This window comes from Semicossyphus pulcher, unplaced genomic scaffold, assembly GCF_022749685.1.
Source record: "Semicossyphus pulcher isolate SPU_LCO1_2020_fin unplaced genomic scaffold, fSemPul1.0.p SCAF_15, whole genome shotgun sequence".
In the NCBI taxonomy this organism is placed as follows: domain Eukaryota; kingdom Metazoa; phylum Chordata; class Actinopteri; order Labriformes; family Labridae; genus Semicossyphus; species Semicossyphus pulcher.
The window spans coordinates 6,701,859-6,720,222 of NW_027211659.1; the positions used below are offsets into that span (position 1 = coordinate 6,701,859).

The 18,364-nt window shown below is 42.9% G+C and overlaps 1 protein-coding gene across 1 annotated transcript; it reads right to left on the reverse strand.

Moving 5' to 3' along the window:
- Positions 1 to 13,340: 13,340 nt before the first annotated feature.
- On the reverse strand, positions 13,341 to 17,160 carry zic2a (zic family member 2 (odd-paired homolog, Drosophila), a). Its single transcript, XM_069662968.1, has 3 exons — positions 15,769 to 17,160; positions 14,478 to 14,641; positions 13,341 to 14,349 (listed from the first exon to the last, which is right to left on the reverse strand). The coding sequence occupies exons 1-3, from the start codon at positions 16,739 to 16,741 to the stop codon at positions 14,155 to 14,157; spliced, it is 1,332 nt and encodes a 443-aa protein (XP_069519069.1). The 5' UTR covers positions 16,742 to 17,160; the 3' UTR covers positions 13,341 to 14,154.
- Between the last annotated feature and the right edge of the window lie 1,204 nt (positions 17,161 to 18,364).

Here is an 18,364-nt window from a genome sequence, read left to right on the forward strand (position 1 = left end):
ACACGTAACGCGCCAGAGACGGATCCTGTGGAATTTGAGGGAGACGTCACAAGCCAAAAACACAGTTTACCCCGTCTACACGTGTCCGTGGAAACGGAGTTTCTAAAAGTCTTCACCCTGGCCAGAGTTTTACAAAAGATCTGTTTTCAGTGACCTAAAACGCAATTTTGTGGACAAAAGGCCGAAACGCAGAGAAAAAGCTAAGTTTTGAAAAATACCTGTATATGTGTAGACACAGTCTGGATGTCTGTACAAAATGCTGCGTGAATGTATCAAGTGAATGTTGGTATATACGACCAAAAAAGTCAAAGGTTAGGAGGACGACTCAAGCAGAGGCTCATTTTAATTCATCCTCTAGGCACCAGGAATATTCACAGCAACATTTATGTCAACACATCCTTAAGCTGTGAAGATATTTCACCAAAAATATGGGTTCATACTCTGTGCGCCACAACGTGACTGGCAAGCCATTGTGTAGAGTTTTTTTTTCTTCCGTTGTTTGTATTTTAGTCTGGACCAAAAAGGTGTATAGACCCACCAACGGACGTTGCTATTCCTCGAGGCCATGCTGCGAGCACGACTGAAGTGTTTCTATTTTCAACAAAGCTATTCTCAAATATCAAGCAAAAACATACTACGCACATCCTGTTGGATGATTCCTCATTGACCTCTATTAAAATACAATCTAATGGCTGTTAATTGAGCATAGAGGAGTGAGACGGAGACAGAAACAAGAAGCGCAGCAGAATGTGACACACTGCAAACCGGTTGCTTAACTAATTTTCTTGGTAGTTCCTTAATTCAATTCAGTCTAATTAATTCACTTCATTAAATCAAATGTGGTCGAGTCAATACGAGAGTTTGCATAAAAAATGGGATTAACTTGCAGATGACACCTTGCCTCTTGACACCGTGCCAGCTCCGCATTTCACCCTCGCTGTAGCTGCAGCTAAAACGACCCAAACAGTGCAGCATGTTCCCAAGTCTGATTGGTAATGACCCCTTCTGTGAGGGGAACCTGGTGCTCCATCTGGGAACAATGGGTTCTGAAATTCTCCCCATCTCCAAGCTCGACAAGAACATACAATGATGCCTGTGTATTGTCATGTAAATCCTCTTGCGCATAGTCGTAAACAGGGAAATCGTCCAATTCCAGTGCTCTTACTTTTGCAGCTAGTGATTCAGAAAGCATCTGCATTAGAAATGTGTTGAGATTAGGAAACACTTCAAGAAGCACTTCATGTCTATTGTTAAGTCACACGGTTCCTTATATTCACCATGGCCCTACAGATCAGGAGAGAGGTGCAGAAATGCGACTTGCGATTGCGCATCTCCATCTTCAACTCCCGCGCCCCCATACTGTAAGTGTCCCATTAACAGTTCCTCTAGGAGATTGTCGAGATTGACTCTCAAAAGCCCTCCCTTTTCCCTTTGTGTTTCTAATGCGTGGCGCTATTGTTGGCTTAGCGAGGAAGCTACGACAAGACGGAGCAATCAAAACAATCAAGTATTCACGTGAAATTAGGAAGTAGGAGAAAAAGCAAATTCAATCAGGCAGGATATGAAAAATAATGAAACAATTTTAAGCACGTACAGGCCCGAGCAGAAGGCTGTTGTTTATAACGTTGAAGTGAAGAGGCTGGTAACTACTCTATTGTGCGTCAGGCATGCCTCTTATTGGTGAGCAGAGCCCCTGCGTGTCAGGCAGAGGTGGGGCAGTGTCCCTGGAGTCCACTATCACAGCAGGTTAACCTGGCACTGCTTTTCTAAGGCCTGATTGCCCGGCCCCCTGCAGCTCGAGGTAAACTGACAATTTTCCATCAGCAGGGAACACAGCTTTATTAGTAAAAGTAGGGGGGATGGTGGGAGGTAAGAGGGAAAAGTGAAATCAAGTTTACAGAGGAGTGTAGTCAGAAAGTAGGAGGGCTATGGAGTGTTATGGCGGACCATAATTCTTAGATTAATTATTATATCAGTGTCTTATATAAAACAAATAAGGGATGGTTAAGTACAAGAGTGAATTCATGCGTTATTTGAACAAGAAGGTATTCTTAAAAATGAGACAAGAGTGCGTCTGAAGACATAATTGAATGTCAAACAGAATCTCGTCTTTTGCAGACTTTCTGACAGGTGGGAAAACATTCACCTGAATAAAAACCGCAGCCCTTAGTTGTATCAGAGATGAGACAGACTCTGCAAACAGCAAATCAATACCATCCCCGGGCTGAATTTGAATTTCGAGAGGGCCAACTTTGCCAAAGATATTAGATCTCTTAGAAAAACACAAGTAAATCTACAAACAAACACGAGCCGAGAAGCTTTGAGGTAAAAAAAAAAAAAAAATCTTGGAGGGCAAACAAGCAGCACCTTATGGTTTTCAAGGTCTCCATTTGTTTTTCCGTGTTCCACTGTCAGGTGCGGAGAGAGGAGAGAGCAGTGGAGAGAACGGTGAGCCGGAGAGGGTTAAAAGGCCATGGCTGGGATTATAGCACAAGTAAGGACCCCATACTGTGGCCTGACATGCCTACCAGCTTACAGTGCATTTTTCTCTGACAATGCAGGGTCACACACGGTCAGAAAGCGTGAAATGTTTTCACATACATGTTGAAAGACAAGTGAGATGGCCAATCTTTTCTCAGAGGTTATCTGTTAGCATCGTGATTTTTTAATAACAAAGTCATGTCGCAAAGTCAAAACCTAATTGGGGGGAAAATGGGGTTTTATTTGGTGCATGCTTGTGACGCTTGACCTCAAAGGACAGAGTGACTTGGTCACGATTTTTTGTCGGAAAGTTTAATCTGTATGACTGTGTTCACATAACCATCCCCCATGTTCTGAGTCACTCATGCAGCACTCAACGAACTCTCCTCAGTGTCTTTAAGGCCTCTGAAAAGTCTTGAAACAATTAAAGTAGTCATATGATATCAAAGGTAAGGGTCTTAAAATCTTGGTGATAATAAACCTTCAGAAAACAGAGTTCCAAACTAAATCTGCTCAGGATTGTGTGGGCGTTTTAGATACCATTTTAATTAACATTTCCCTGTCTCCGCACACAACACTGTGCTTGTGACAATCAGTGTTGTACAGTCTGTTTGAGTCGTTGGAGAAAGCCCTACTGTCTGGAATGTATTCATTTTAAACTCGCTGATTGTGGAGTTACAAAATGCTATACTATCCATATCATAGTTAGCAGTTAGCATAAACACGCAACATAGCTAAGATCCCCCTTGTTCTTCTCAAAGCTATACGTGCAATGCTAAATGAAAGCTCCGTAACCTAGGCTAGTTAGCTTGTCCAATATTCTAACAGAGCTAAATTCCCACCAAGCTAGCTTAGCTCTCGCTGCGGAAAACAAACAACCACACTCAATACAGGATATGTGGCCAACGCTAACGCTGGGTGTAAGCAGCCAGATACCTGCCGTGGGGCTTTTCCTGTGATTGGACGGCAGAATTACTTTCGGTAAAAAATAAACATGCAAAAGATTAAACACGCACGGTTTACAGACACTGTAATGCCAATAATTGAATTTCTAATACTTTTAAGATGCTAACAATTATCTACATGAGAATCTATAGCTACAAAGCAGTTATAGATTTGCGTTTCCAGTGGCTTTAAAATGATTCTTCAGTGTACATAGACCATCACACTCCCTCCTCTGTTAATGAGAGGCCACTGTGCGTGAGGACATAGCGAGGGCCGGGTGGTAGTTAGCGATCAGCATGGGAGCTAGCTAATCCTGCCACTGATGAACTCATCTGTCTGTCTGTCCACTCCACGCTCAGACATGTGCTAACACGCCATAATCGTCATAATTCTGCTCAAGCTCTGGGCTCTGCCACCTCAGCCACCTGATTAGGGCCTAAGTCCCGAAGGTATCAGTGTTAAAGCTTTGGTAATTCCACCCTTAGCTTCACACCCGCCTGTCAATAGCCTTTCCATTAAGGACGGTGAATCTGAGGCAGTGAGAGTGGGGCTGTTGTTTCAGTGACGCTCTGATAAAAACAAGGATTCTTTCTCTATGTGTCATCTACATGCAGCATAGGATTGTCTTTTATCCACAGACAGCAATGACACTTTCCAAATATTGAACACATGGGGGAATTTCTCATTCAATCTGAGTGAAGTGTTTTCTTTCCAAAAAAAACCCCACTAGAAATCTTGTTTTTTTTCCACCAGGCGTGAAAATATCGGTCATGAAAACCACTCTTTTCATGTAATTCCCCATCCTCCTGCTTCACTGTAATCGCCTGTCAACGGTACGTCTGATTTATTTCTCAAGTGTTGGTGGGACAGGAGCTCCCGCACGGCTCTCCTGGACCCGTAGGGAGGGAGCTCCAGAGGGGAAAGCAAAGCCTCAGTTCCCCCAGCTCGGGAGACTGTAGGTGGGAAGTAAACTTAGCCAACACCGCTGAAACAGGGCGCCACACACCCATCAACGCCTCCTTTGCAGGTGAGTGGAGGAAAACAGGAGACAGGAGGGGATGTCAGCCTGCAGCGGAGCGCTGAGAGGAGCCGCGCGTGAGGCAGGTTTTTGGAGTCATGTTTATATTCATGTTGTGCAAGACAAATATGGATCCTTCAAAAATATATGCAGAAGTCTGACATTGAGAGGAGTAAAAGCTCGCTGACAAATGTGTCGTTTTTTTGACATTTTATCACTTATGCTTACACAGTGACAGACAAAACACACACTACTATCCGTCAGTGTGATGGACGTGCCACTCAATTGTTGGCCTTAGTTGTAGGAACTGCCCTTCCTCTATTACGAGAAAAGATAAACTAGGTCTTAAAACTTTCATTTGATAAACTACAATTATGTTTTGGGCTGTATCCGATTCTGAATTTTTATTGTGTTAAAGCTGGCTAATGAGCTAAAGTTAGCAACAGTCTGACTCACATCTGAGCTAGCCCGTACATTTAGTGTCGGAGAGACACTTTTTTATTTTATTTTTTAAATGTAAGGGTTTTTGGGGACATTTTAAGGCCTTTTTTAGCGAGAGAGGGCAGTTGATAGTGTTGGAAACAGGGGAAGAGAGAGTAGAGACGACACACGGCAAAGGGCCAGTCGAAACTGGGGTCGCTGCATCGAGGATTTTATGGGATGCACAATTTAACTGCTGAGCTACATCAGTGCCCCAAGACACAATTCTTTTTAACTCAAAACGTCTTTATTCAGCGTTATTTCTGGTTTTATTTATCTGGTCTGTTGTTTCAGAAGGGAGGAGACCTTGTAAGTGATAAACACTGAACGAATCCTAAGCTAAAAACAAGCTAGCTGAGCAGCAACAAAGACGCTAGCAGCAGCTTGGCTTTCAGACCCTTCTTACTTCTCTTTGCTGAAGAATAGTGTTGGAAAAACAATTATTTTTCATGTCAAAATGATTTATTCAGTGTTGTTACTGTTTTTTTTGTATCTGGCCTGTTTCAGAAGGGTGGAAAATTGTATATAAACGCTGAAGGAATCTTGAGCTAAAAACAAGCTAGCTGTGCAACGTCAAACAAGCTAGCAACAGCTAGGCTTCAGACCTTTCTTCTGTGTTTGCTCAAGAATAGCGTTGGAAAAACATATTATTACATTTTTTTTGTAATGTCAAAATGATTTATTCAGTGTTATTACTAGTTTTATTTATCTGGTTTGTTTGTTTCAGAACGGAGGAGACCTTGTAAATGATGAACACTGGAGGACACCTAAGGTAAAAACAAGCTAGCTGAGCAGCGACAAACAAGCCAGCCGAAGCTAGGCCTCAGACCCTTCTTCCTTCTGTGTTTAGCGTTGGAAAAATAATGATTTTTAGTGTCAAAATTATTAATTCATTGTTATTACCAGTTCTAATCACTTGTTTTCTGAGAGAAGTGTACAAGGACACAGCTAAAAACTAAAATGGAATTAGACCGAAACAATTTGTAACTTTTTAAATTTTCAAATGTCTGTTCAAAGAAAACTTTTATCAACACTACTGTTTGTTTTCCTGGGGGGCACAGAGGAGGTCTGCTGACTTTGTGTGGTTTAACATATCAGGGCCAAATGGCTGAGATTAAATCAGAGGTTGTGGAAAAAGTAGCAGCTTTGCATTTGAATATGCAATGAGGAAAGCAACATTTTATAAATAAGCTTATGGGGGATTTGTTTTTTTAACCTGCTGCAACCTGCAGGCTGCTGCCTACTGAATTAAAGAAATACAACAGAACAAAATTGGACTACACCTTTTTAATTCATTTATCTGCTGTTGGTCAGGGCACTATTTTGAGGAGCATTACACACCGACTAACACAGCTGTAGTGTTTTAGATTGCTGGCAAATAAATCAATCCAGTCAATGAAAAACATACAGGAACACTCAGACCTAACTGTATAGACCAGACTGGGCATTCACTTGTCAAGTGCTAACTGACTGCCTGCCAATACACTCACTGACCAGAAAGGTCTCGGGCTGTCAGGGGACTGTGAGGTATAAGGGAGGAGAGTGAGAGAGGAAAAAATGGAGGTGAAAGTCAATCAAATTAGCTCCTTCCAGTCCACTCAACTGAAGAAGAGGAGGAGGAGGCTGGAAAACAGAGCGCTCTTCGCAGAGAACTGACAATGTCTATGGGGTGCAATCTGAGCGGCACCCTGCGGAGAGAGGCTAGCACTGATAAACCTGGAAGAAACTGCATGACCTCTTCTGAGTTCCAATAACATAGAAGATTTAAGAGGTAGAATTGATAGCTGATATCTATATAAATGCTGTTTTTAATAGAGATAAGAGATAAAAAGTTTGTCAGTGCTGATTTGCATGTGACAAACCCAACACCGGCGTGTTATTTGTTTGTCTCCCCCGGTGAAAGGAACCCTCTGGAGAGAAGCAGACAGTGAAAATGCTGTTAAGATCACAGTGATAATGACTTACAGAATAAGAGTCTGCATCACGGGGACCGCGACTGGTTTTGATCCCTGTCCTCTTTCATTTCTGTCTCATTAGACAAAACCTGTGGAAGTCAGACAGCCTCTTACCACCGATGTGATTTAAGACATTAAACATTCAACACAGTCACGTCACAACACATCACAAATTAAATCATCTCAAAGTGACGGGAGATTTTTTTTCACTGAAAACTCTCCTCTCGCTGTTCTTCCTTTAGATCGAGCTCGTGTCAAAGGGTTGTCTTGTAAGATTTGAGAAGGAAATCAATAAACAGTTTGTGAAAAGAGGAGGAAACAGAGCAGGTGACAGATGGCTGCGAGGCTAGTGTGTGCGTGTGTGTGTGTGTGTGTGTGTAGGGGGAGTAGTAGGGCGCATATTCAACTCATTCCTGTGTCATGTCATATAAATTTATTTGAATATGAGCGCTGACTTTTGCGGTCTGATCACTCTTGAATTGAACGTGAGTGACAGCCGAGGGGGGCGGGAACACCGAGCTCACACCCAGGTTCACTGGCAGGAATAGATTTTCAAAATAAAACAAAAAAACTTATTTAAAGTGTCACAATGGATGTTCAGACAGAAAGGAGCTGATTACATTTTCACATCTTTGAACATTTTAATCTTTGACTTTTTAGTTTGTTGTCACTGTCGAAAGAAACAAATCAAATGTGTTATAAAAGCAGCATTTTGCTTTTTTAATTGGTCGTCAATGTTGTCTTTTTAAATAAAGAGATTGTCTAACAGCTCAGAAACAGTAAAGTTTAATCTCATCTTGCTATCATACGTTTTTTTTTTTTACTTTAAGGCACAAAAACATCAAAAGTCACAAATATATTTCTCTAGTTTTTAAAAGACATCTCTAATCTCAGTGGGACAAGCATGTATAAATAAAGGTTGAATTAAAAAAAAGAAAAAGTCTATTAGTGATATTAATAAAGCTAAAGCAGCACTTTGTACTTAAGTTTTAATTTATTTCCATGTTAGTCCGGATTTATCCTCTTGTTCTTGAACGTGACTCTGACGTTGCTCTTTTAGCGTCCGAGGTGGTCTTGATGATAGCAAACATATCCTGGCCTCTTTTCCAAAACGACCTTAAAATATGGAACACAAAATGACCACAAGGAATGTTCCATTACTCGCTGAGCGTTCCCATAAAAACAGAAAACACACACCACCCAGTCACCTCTCCGCGCTGAAGGTGTCCCTCAGGGCACGGTTCTGGTCTGTTTGAAGATCAAAGCGGCTGAGGTAAAACAGCATGTTTACAGGTGTTAGGAAATTGAAAATTTCCTCGGCTGAGTGTGGTTTTGAATGGAGGAGGAAGTCTACGTTCTTATGTGTGGGGTGGGGTCTGTTAGGACAGTTTTTTTTCTTAGTTTTTCAAAAAATTTCACTTCTGCAATCTCATGTAAACTTGTTGAATGTTACAGATAGAGTATGCATGGAGGAAATGTGTGCAGAAATCCTTAAAAAGAGTCATGACTTTGGTCTCTGTTCGCGTGTTAGGCCTTTTTCTTCTCGCAGATAACTGGTCAGTGATGCTACAGCTGCTGCTGCCTTGAAGAGGAGAAACAAAGTTACCTGAAAACACCTTTTTTTCTTTAAAGAAAACACAACCCTTCGTGAGGAATAAACATTTGGCAGGCTGTTGTATAATGAGAATCTCCCTGCAAAAGCAACAATGCCAGAGGATGCTGAGTTTTTGAAGGATTAGTTGAATTCTATCACTTTAATGGGGGGTACACAACAACAATGAGCACACCTCAGTCAAACTGGAGTGTCATTTACTCTGCACCTCTCCACTTTGTGTTCCTCTGTGTGCATGAGAGCAGCAGCCATGCCAAGCTTTTCTGCATGAAAGGGAGAGTGTTTAGCTTTTGAGGCTATTTGTGCGTCTGACTCTGTAGTGTTTGTGTCCGATGGGAGGCGCCTGAGCCAGCTTCCTTAAAGGAGCAGGGGGTTTTGTTTGTTTCTGCGCCGTGCCAGGAGAAGTGACAGCCATTCCGGCTTCTTTCACAGAAAAACACATTCATCTGTGTGAGAAAGGCGGCCGCTGAACTCACATGAAAGGCCAACGGGGGCTGCGTTGCACAGGAAGGCAGACTGTACATGGGCTTCAGTGCAAACACAACATAAGCCAGGTCACAGAAAGACAGACAGAGAGACAGAAGGAGATAAGAGAGGGAGGGAAGGAAGAAAGATGCCTTTGACAAATGCTAACGATAAACATGAGACTTAAGTAAATATATTGATATGTATGTGTTTCTATGGTATATATTTACTAATGAGACTACACTGGTCTGCATACAGAGATGACACCTTTATAATGAGTGCATGTATAAAGAGTCACAAACAGCCTCCTTTACAGTGTGGATGCAAACATAAACAAACACGTGACCTGCTCCTCACATTTAAATAATTCAGTCAGCTCCTTGAATGCATGACACGTTAACAACATTTCCTGTGAGATTTCTTTAGACTAGACATGGGTAATAAGCTGCATTATTTCAGTAATATGTATTTTCTTTTATTTATCTGTTTTATTCCTCATTGTTTAATGTATATAACCATATTAAAATAGTTGTATGGGGGGGCTACAGGCCCGCTGTGTGAGGTGACACCGTGTGCCTATAAATAACACCGGCCTCGCTCATTTCATTAGAGCAGCTCAAATTCAATTAGAGGATGTGGCGTTTGTTTTCAAAGTTTTCTTTCCAAACACGCTCGCCCGACAAACTCTTAAAAGTGTCTCTGTTATTTCTGCTGAGGAGGCCCGTTTGGGAAGTATCAGCGAGAGAAACGAATTCGGCTCAAAAGAAACGAATATGAGATGTTTGACGAAGGAAAATATTTGTTGAAGTGCGATAAAACAAATGTGAAGATTGGCAGATTTCAGAATGACGCAGTTACAAATAGGAAGTTTTAAACATGTCGTCACGTGTCAGTTAAGAGAGGAAGGCACGTTCAGGAGAAATAGGGAAAAACTTTACGTGACATTTATTGAAGTGACGCAATAATAATCAACTTTATCAAATATGTGGTACTGCCTCACGTGCTTCAACAGTTTATTCAGTGCGATGTTTTTAATTAAATAGGCCTATTTGTTGAGTTTCAAATATTTAATTTATTTAGCTCTTATGGTGCGTTTGCGTAACAAATAAAATGTGATTATAATGAAAAACAACGAGTTGCTGTTGATGTAACACCATTTATTTATTTGTTTGCATCGTAATAACTCTTAAATACAAATTCATTATTTATTATTACGCCACACTTTCTTTAGATTGAACTCTCTTTCAGCAGTGGGCTTCCTGTTTCTGCCTGCGGCCTGTATTATTACAACCGTCACGGTGCGCAGGCTGACGCGTCACACGTTAAAGTAAGACTCGTGACGTGTCTGTGCAGAAAAGGTAAAACAGGTGAAGCTCTGTCACCTGGCTTCATTAAAAAAAACAAAAAAAACAAATATTTGCATTTAAGCTCTTTAACAAACACGTGAGGAAAAACAATCACACTGTATGTACGACGAATGATTGACAGCCTCACTGTAACGACTACCTGCTGGTGTTGTTCTGACTTAAATGTCGATATGGGATGTGTTTGTAAAACGCAATAGCCTATTTATTACAATAATACTTTTTTTTGTTATTACATATGAGGGGAAAGTAGTTAACTGTGGACATGTAGTGTACGTGTGCGTGAGTGAATGAGAGAGAGAAAGAGCAAGGGGGGTGGTAGTGTATGTGGAGGTGAATTATTAATCCATTATTATCACAACACAACCGAAAACCGCGCTGATCACACACTGATCTGAGTCAATACAGCCGCTCACTTCACCTGACATGACTGACAGGTCTCATATGTTGCTGCGGTTACACACCAACCAGCACAACCCACAAACACACCCACACGCGCGCGCGCGCGCTGCTTGTGCTCGATTTCATTCCCCTGGAGGCCTCCAATCTCCCCTCTTCTTCCACAAGTTTTACCCCAATTAACAGAGAAAATATCAGCCCGTATAGAGAACTACAAGTATGGTGACGCTTTATTTAAACAATGATGTCCCAAATATGGACATGGCGGAAACTGTCATCTGGTGTTAATCATAAATGTGTCCCCAAATACGGCCTGTGACAGACCCCGCCTCTCCCCCCTCACTCTTACACACACGTACACACAAGCGGGGGCGCAACACTCATCTTCTCTGACGTAGCTGTAAATATAGTTGTGTGCCATAACACATCCAGTGGGTGATTCATTGTCACTCTCCAATAATTGTGTCGCCTTTTACTCAATAAATGATCAAATCTGGCTATAATCTGTTCCAGTAGTTCTGTGGAAGAGGCATGGGTGAAGGTGGAAAAAAGCTGCTGTTTCCCTGGAGGTTTCTTTATTGAATCTTCGGATATAAAAGGAAGTCATTTCAGAAAGAGAGAGCGAAAGATGTAACTATTGTGGTGTGATTTGTCGTCTAAATCACATCCTAAATAATATTTCTCCAATCAAAATCCGCGTGCAATTATTGTTTCGCAAATTCAAAACGCGTAAAAGCAGGTTTTACGCACAATGTCCTCCCTGCAGGCTGCGCGCGAGAACGCCACTTTGATTGCACTGCTATAGAACGGGGTCTAATTGTGCGGTGAACTTATCACATGACCTCAGAGATTCCCATCTGAACTTTGGCCTTAGGAGTCCAAGCGTGACCCCCTGAAAACACCCCCTCTAACCTGTCTCACGTTAAGGCCCAGTGAGCCAGGTTATACAGTCTGTGCTTACAGTGCAGGCGGACAAAGTCCAAGGGGCTGAAGGAAGAAGAGAAAGAGGGAGAAAAAAAGAAGCTCTTCTTCCTTCTCCGCGGATCAATATCAGCGCAGCTGGAGCCGAACAGGAACCGGCATCGACGCACTGTGGAGCTGACCTTTCCCACTCCATACAAGTCAAACCTTCCTCCGCCGGAGAGGTCAGCGGGCCAGCCAACGCAGGGGCCATTAGGAGGCGATATCTAATGCTCGATAATATGCATATAGAACTATATTTCGCCCATAGACTTCTGTGGCAGAGATAAACCCGTCTCACTTTACGTTTTTTTCTTTTCTGCCGAGAAGAAAAATAAACATTTTGCATTCTTTCTCTGCAAACATGTGAAGAAATGAGCAGGAGAAAGGAGAAAACAAACACTTTAGTAGCTTCTAATTGATTTTACTTGATATTATTGCCTGGTTGTAAACAGCATCGCCTCCCTGGAGATCCTACCAACATTTTTATTCACCACATCCTTCTGTGAGCCAAGTAACGCGAGCAGCTCGTGCGTTTGGGAGACAACGTTGCCTGCAGTCTAACAGCTCCATAAGACAGACATTCAGAGTGCCACTTGCTGCTGCAGCGGAGCCTCAGCCCGGCCTGCAGCGGATTCCCACCATCACAAACTAGTGCCAGCGAGTGTTTTTAATGTTCCTGAACAAATATGAACTCATAACAGCGATGACAAAAACTTATATTGGCACAGACGCATGCGCAGAGGTCATGCCACCCCAAAAAAACAAACATCCAGCTGACAAATATTAAAGTTATGCGTCTCCATTCATACACACGTCATTTATACCCACTCGGACTATTTACTCCTGAAAAAGAGCCTCACATCTCCGCCATTATCTCTCCTTTCACATCACCACTAATCAGAAACAAACACGCCCAGAGCGTCCCTCCAAAACAATCTGCATGAATCACAGGCCCACAGAGACATATGGCCTCCTCCCAGAGCAGGTTACAAAGCAGAGCACGGAGAGGATCTCACAGACTATAAGCCGAGTCAAGTTCAAGTTCACTAACTCCTGCGCACTGGAGTTCCCAGTCTGTGTGTATGGGGGGGAGGGGGGAGGGGGAGGGGTTGCGTTTACGGGCTGCGAATAAACTCGGTAAGTGAGCTGAGAAAATATAAAGTGGTTAGATATGATCAGTGGAGGAGAAGAGTTTATTTTTCCATAAATAAGCAGACTTGCAATGAGTGTGCCAAAAGGAAACGCTCACTTTCTTTAGGTTTTCTTTTAAATTAAACGCTAAAACGGATCATTTTAAATATGTAGAATTAAAATTCCTTCTTTGTGTGTCATTTCTCTTCAAGTAAATCATCACAACGCAAACACAGCTCTCTTACATCCCCAAATCTCATGTTTTTTCAGCACCACAACCGCCACCTTGTCTTTAAGGCCTGTGAGCATGCTTTGCAAAGCTTGAGGTCAAAACACAATGATGCTTTTTTTTTTGCTTAAAAGATTTGAGAACTTTAAGAATTAAAACCTTAAAAAGGAGACGCAGTAAGCTTCCCTGAGAGGGCCTGCCTCCCTCCAAAAAATGCCTTGAAACTAATTTACGTCCCTCTCCGGCAAACCGACACAATATAAATGACGAAGAATTCTTAAATCACTTGCAACACCTTTTATTATATTTGTATGCAGTAAAATTCTTATCACAATAAGGAAGAAAACACCTCTTAAAACTTTGAACAAAAGCACAGAACGAAACAACTGCCCATGTTTAGCTCATCATTGTACATATTTATAGTAAAGAAACATTCTTTATAAATACTGTTTCATCTGTAGCAAGTAAATACCATAATTTAATTACAAATGGATAAATATGGCAGTTGATATTTACAAAAAAAGGAAGGGGTGTAGTTACAGAAAAAAAAAAAAAATCATACGGCACAATGTTTATTTTCCTCACAATCTTCCAGATAAGTATTTCACAATTCAAACTTGCAAAGCACGAAACATCACAAGTTAAGCCCAGCAAACTAAAAAATATACATTCACAAGCATAATATTGTGGTGTGTTGGAGTTAAATGTTAACTTTGGCACTCTTTCCAGTTTATAGATGTTTAGTATAGTACAATCAATTTGCCTTAGGATCACAATATTCAACAGTATAGTACAATTTTATCGTAATATGTGCACTAAGAGTCCAGTTAGAGAAATAGCTACCATTGAAGGAACATCTATACACCAAAGACTGACAAACTATCACAACCAATGGGAATGTGGGCTTTTTAGTAATTATTTACAATATGAAACACCTCCTCTATTATACATATTTCCCTCTGTTGGTAATCGCCTTCTTCCCTGGTGAGTGAAAAATCATCAAATCAAAAATAAACAAAATGTTTGTGTGCCTCCTGTCCCCCCTAAAAAATCTCCTGCTGGATGGTCCAGTGCTGTGAAATGAGTGTGTGTGGCTTCTTTTCAGCTCAGTCCTACACATACCATTCACTGAAATTGGAGGATAGGCCACTGTGGCTGCTGGTGTTGTGCACAGCTGAGGCGGGGGACAGGGTGGTGTTGCTTTGGGTCTCGGTGGTGGGAGACACCAGGCCCGGAGGTGTGGAGGACTCATACCCGGAGCTGGCTGCTGGAGAGGAGTCTGATGCTGGTGGGGACGCTTCGTGGACCTGGGGGGGGGAGAAGAGAGGCGATTTAATATTCTGCATCTTTTAAATTCAAGATGGGAATCTAAAAAACAATATCATATGTGCATTGTGAGGCCTTGCGTGCAGATTTCCAAGAACACGATATTTACCTTCATGTGTTTCCGTAGGGAGCTGGGGTGTGTGTAGGACTTGTCACACATTTTGCAAAGATATGGCTTGTCCGACGTGTGCACGTGCATGTGTTTCTTTCGGTCGCTGCTGTTTGCAAACCGTCTGTCGCAGCCCTCAAACTCACACTGGAACGGCTTCTCTCCTGCAGGAAAAAAAAGAAATAGAAGACAGAGTCAGATATTGTGCTGAGAGACGCCTCGGGCTGTAAGAACAAGGAGCTGTGCGCATCATATCATGCGTAAAGTTCAAGTGTTTGGTGCTACTTTCCCTAAAAATCACAGCAGTGATTTCTAAACTACTCCTCCCGTGATTCTAATTGTTGTACTCAAAGTTTAAGCCGTGTTTTAATGCAAGATGGGGGTTGCTACATCTTATTTAGCCTACATAAATAATGCGCATAGTGATTTGGAGGGGGGTGGGAGCGATAGAGGGACAGGGCCGTCCTCAGTAGGCCTACAGAAGGCGAGCCATTTGCTGTGAGACAATAAAAATCTAATTAGCACCTGACCAATTTCATGGCACGGCACCAGAATGTATTTCCCAAGAAAATAGGTCCAAATGTGAGGGCTGGTAATGGCCCTGTCTAGCACCTTAGATCCTATCAAAGGGGACGCATCAGATAACAAAAGGGATTCTTTACGCATAAACATGCAGCTTGTGCTGGTGATTTGCTCGGCTAAACATGAACACAAAACTCCTACACTAACAGGAATTACAAATATAATTTCTGAAAGGCCAAAGCAGGAAAAATGTGAATGAAAACGGGGATAATGTGGGCTACAAAAGCGCGCTATCGAGATCAAGCAAGATTAAAGCGATTGATAAGATTTACTACCAGACTGTCTGCTTAACTGTGCACGCAACGCGCTCTAACTCTCCCCTTTGACCCGTTTTTAAAGTTTATTCCACACAATAAAACACCAACAGGCCCTGTGAAATTGTTTTCTGCACGTTTGGAAAATGTTTCACGCGTGAGGAATTATTCAAACGTGTCCGGTGTAGCTGGAATTATTCCGCTACCCCAAGCTGGTTCCCTCCCTGTGCTGGATGTAGTCCTAATTCTACTTTACTTTGTTCGTACAAATACTTCTCTACTTTAGCAGCCTGAAATAGCCTCTGATAATTAGATCATCATTTGTGTTTGCTGTTGGCAAAGCTCGTGTTTACAGCAGCGAAATAAACGAACATGTAGGCTTAGTAACAACACCACCACCGGTCTGACTATTAAAGGAGAATTAATAAAAGGCTGAGCAGTGTTTTTATAATTACCTGTGTGTGTTCTTTTGTGGATCTTCAAGTTTTCCGACCGTGCGAAGACCTTCCCGCAGCCGGGGAACGGGCAGGGAAACGGCTTCTCCCCGGTGTGCACCCGAATGTGGTTCACCAGTTTGTATTTCGCCTTGAACGGTTTGCTCTCCCGGGCGCAGTCCTCCCAGAAGCAGACGTGGTTCGTCTGCTCCGGTCCGCCGACGTGCTCCACGGAGACGTGCGTGACCAGCTCGTGCATGGTGCTAAAAGTTTTGTTGCAGCACTTCTTGGGGTTGCTGAGCTGCTCGGGGTCGATCCACTTGCAGATGAGCTCCTGTTTGATGCACTGCTGCCTCATGTAGCGGAAAAAGGCACCGGGGTGGTGGTGGGCTGCCATGTTCATCCCCATGTTCATATTCATGGAGCCGTACTGGTTGTGCAGCTGCGCGGCCGAGTACGGGTCGGTCCTCGGGCTGGAGACCTGGTGGTACTGCTCGGAGCGTCCGAAAACTTCTCCCGGTAGTCCGAGCCTCATTTGGCCGTTCAGGACATTGGGGGAGCCGTGGGAGCCGTGCTGGTCGTGGATCCCCGGGAACAAAATGTGGCCTTGCGTGTCTGTGTGGGAGTGATGAAGGGATCCCGCCGTGGGGCCAAAAATAGTATGTTGGCCGCTCGCCGGAGAGGATTCTCCGAAGCCACGGCTGCGAAAGAGAAAGTCCCTGGTGGAGTTAAAAGGAGAGCTCGCATAAGACGTGACATGGGCGGCGTGAGCCCCCAGAGCCGCAGCGGGGTAGCCGGGCGCCTGGGTGCTGAAGGCAGAGCTCTGTCCCGGAGAGAGATCATGGTTGAGCTTAAACGCGCCCATGTGTGCGGAGTCCACAAAGCTGTTCTGTGCCAAACTCAAGTCTCTGTCCTGCATCTCGCTCGCTGAGTGATGCCTGGCGAAGGACCCCACTCCCAGTCCGGGGAACTGGTGACCAGCATCCAGTAACATAGTGTCAATCAGGAAAAACGTTTGGTTGAAATCAGCGTTTTCAGAAAGTTAAAGAAGAAATAAAATCAAACGGTGGAGCTGGTGGGCAACGATTCAACTTCCAGCCTTGGAAACACCATATCAGGCGTGAATCAAAACGCTGCTCCGCTCATCAGGAAAAAAGAAATCAGCTCGGATTATCGAATTTACTTCTAGTAACTTGTGCGTAAAAAAAAATCCAAATGTAAAGAAGTGAAGAGTTTCCTTGTGTCCTCTTCTCTTTGCTGCGTTAAAATGCACTCGAAGAATTAAATAATTATCTTACTGGGTGTCCTCTGCGCGCACAGAGCGAGGGTTCGTTGGAGCATCTCAGAAATCGCTGCTCCGATTGGGTATGTGTTTATGTCTCTGGCTCGCCTGTGTTTATCGCGGAGGGTCCCTGTTTCTCCGTGGACTGGCTCTATCTCTTCTTCCGCCCCCTTTAACTGGAGCCCGTTCACTCGTTGCGCGCAGTCTCATTGGCCACTGCGCCTCATCAATCCCAGGTGCCCCTCCAATAGCAGGTAGCGCTCGGGCGACTTAATAGTGCAACGCCATTTTCCACTAATAATTACCGCCTACTTTTAGGAGAAGATTTAAGGGGGGGGATGGGGGGGATATACAAGCGAGAGGATCACGACGAGAGAGGAGAGGACGTGGTTTTTGTTGTTTATATTCCGTAGGTGCCAAGTTGTAGTGGGTACGAAAGACAAATATGTGGATTTAAGGAGAAGATTTTAAACACATTTTTAGATCAGGAGAGAAAGTCAGTCGGAGTGTTGGAGTGTTTAATCAGTGGTTACTGGGTAAATGTAAATATAAAGCAACAGCTCTGTGTGTTTCACATACTGTAAATAAAGGGCGCTCGTTCAGCAACATACAAAGAGTCATGCTGTTGAATATATGTCTAACAATTAAAAACCAGGATGTCCAAAAATGAAACCAAAAGCGCAAAATGTTTACGCATGGCTGCAAAATGGAGTTTAAAACGACATCCGGGCGTTCTTACTCATATAAAGCACCATACAGTGCGTTAATATTTAATTGTTTTTACTGTCCTCTGATTACAACTTAAACCTTAAAGGCGTCTCAGATTTATTTGGCTAAAAAAGGCTGCAAAACAAAACGTTTTTGTACATTGATTTAAAGTCCTGCTGAACGTTACACCTCTTATTTTTATTTTTAGAAACAGTGTCAGGTCAAAATAAAAGGTGATAAATTGTTAAACAGTGTCACATGTGTTTCTTAAATGCTGTTATGTAAGAATATATGACTGCGTTTAGATAAATAAATTAAAGAATCGTTCAAAATCTTTAATTCGCCACAGCTGAAACAGCATTTGTGGCTCCATATGGACTCCAGCGGTTTGTTCACTGCACGTAGAAGCACAACTGGGCCTTTAGTGGTGCTCACACACACAGACACACACACGCACACTGAGACACACACACAGAGAGAGAAACACACACACACACACACTGGTAACCGCTGCAGAGGTTGTTGTTGGTTCTCTCTTTTAATGCTTCCATATGTCGCTGGTTCTGCGTCCTCGGTGGTTCTCACGTTCACCACAGCAAATTACGTGACATGTTCTGGTGGTGAACT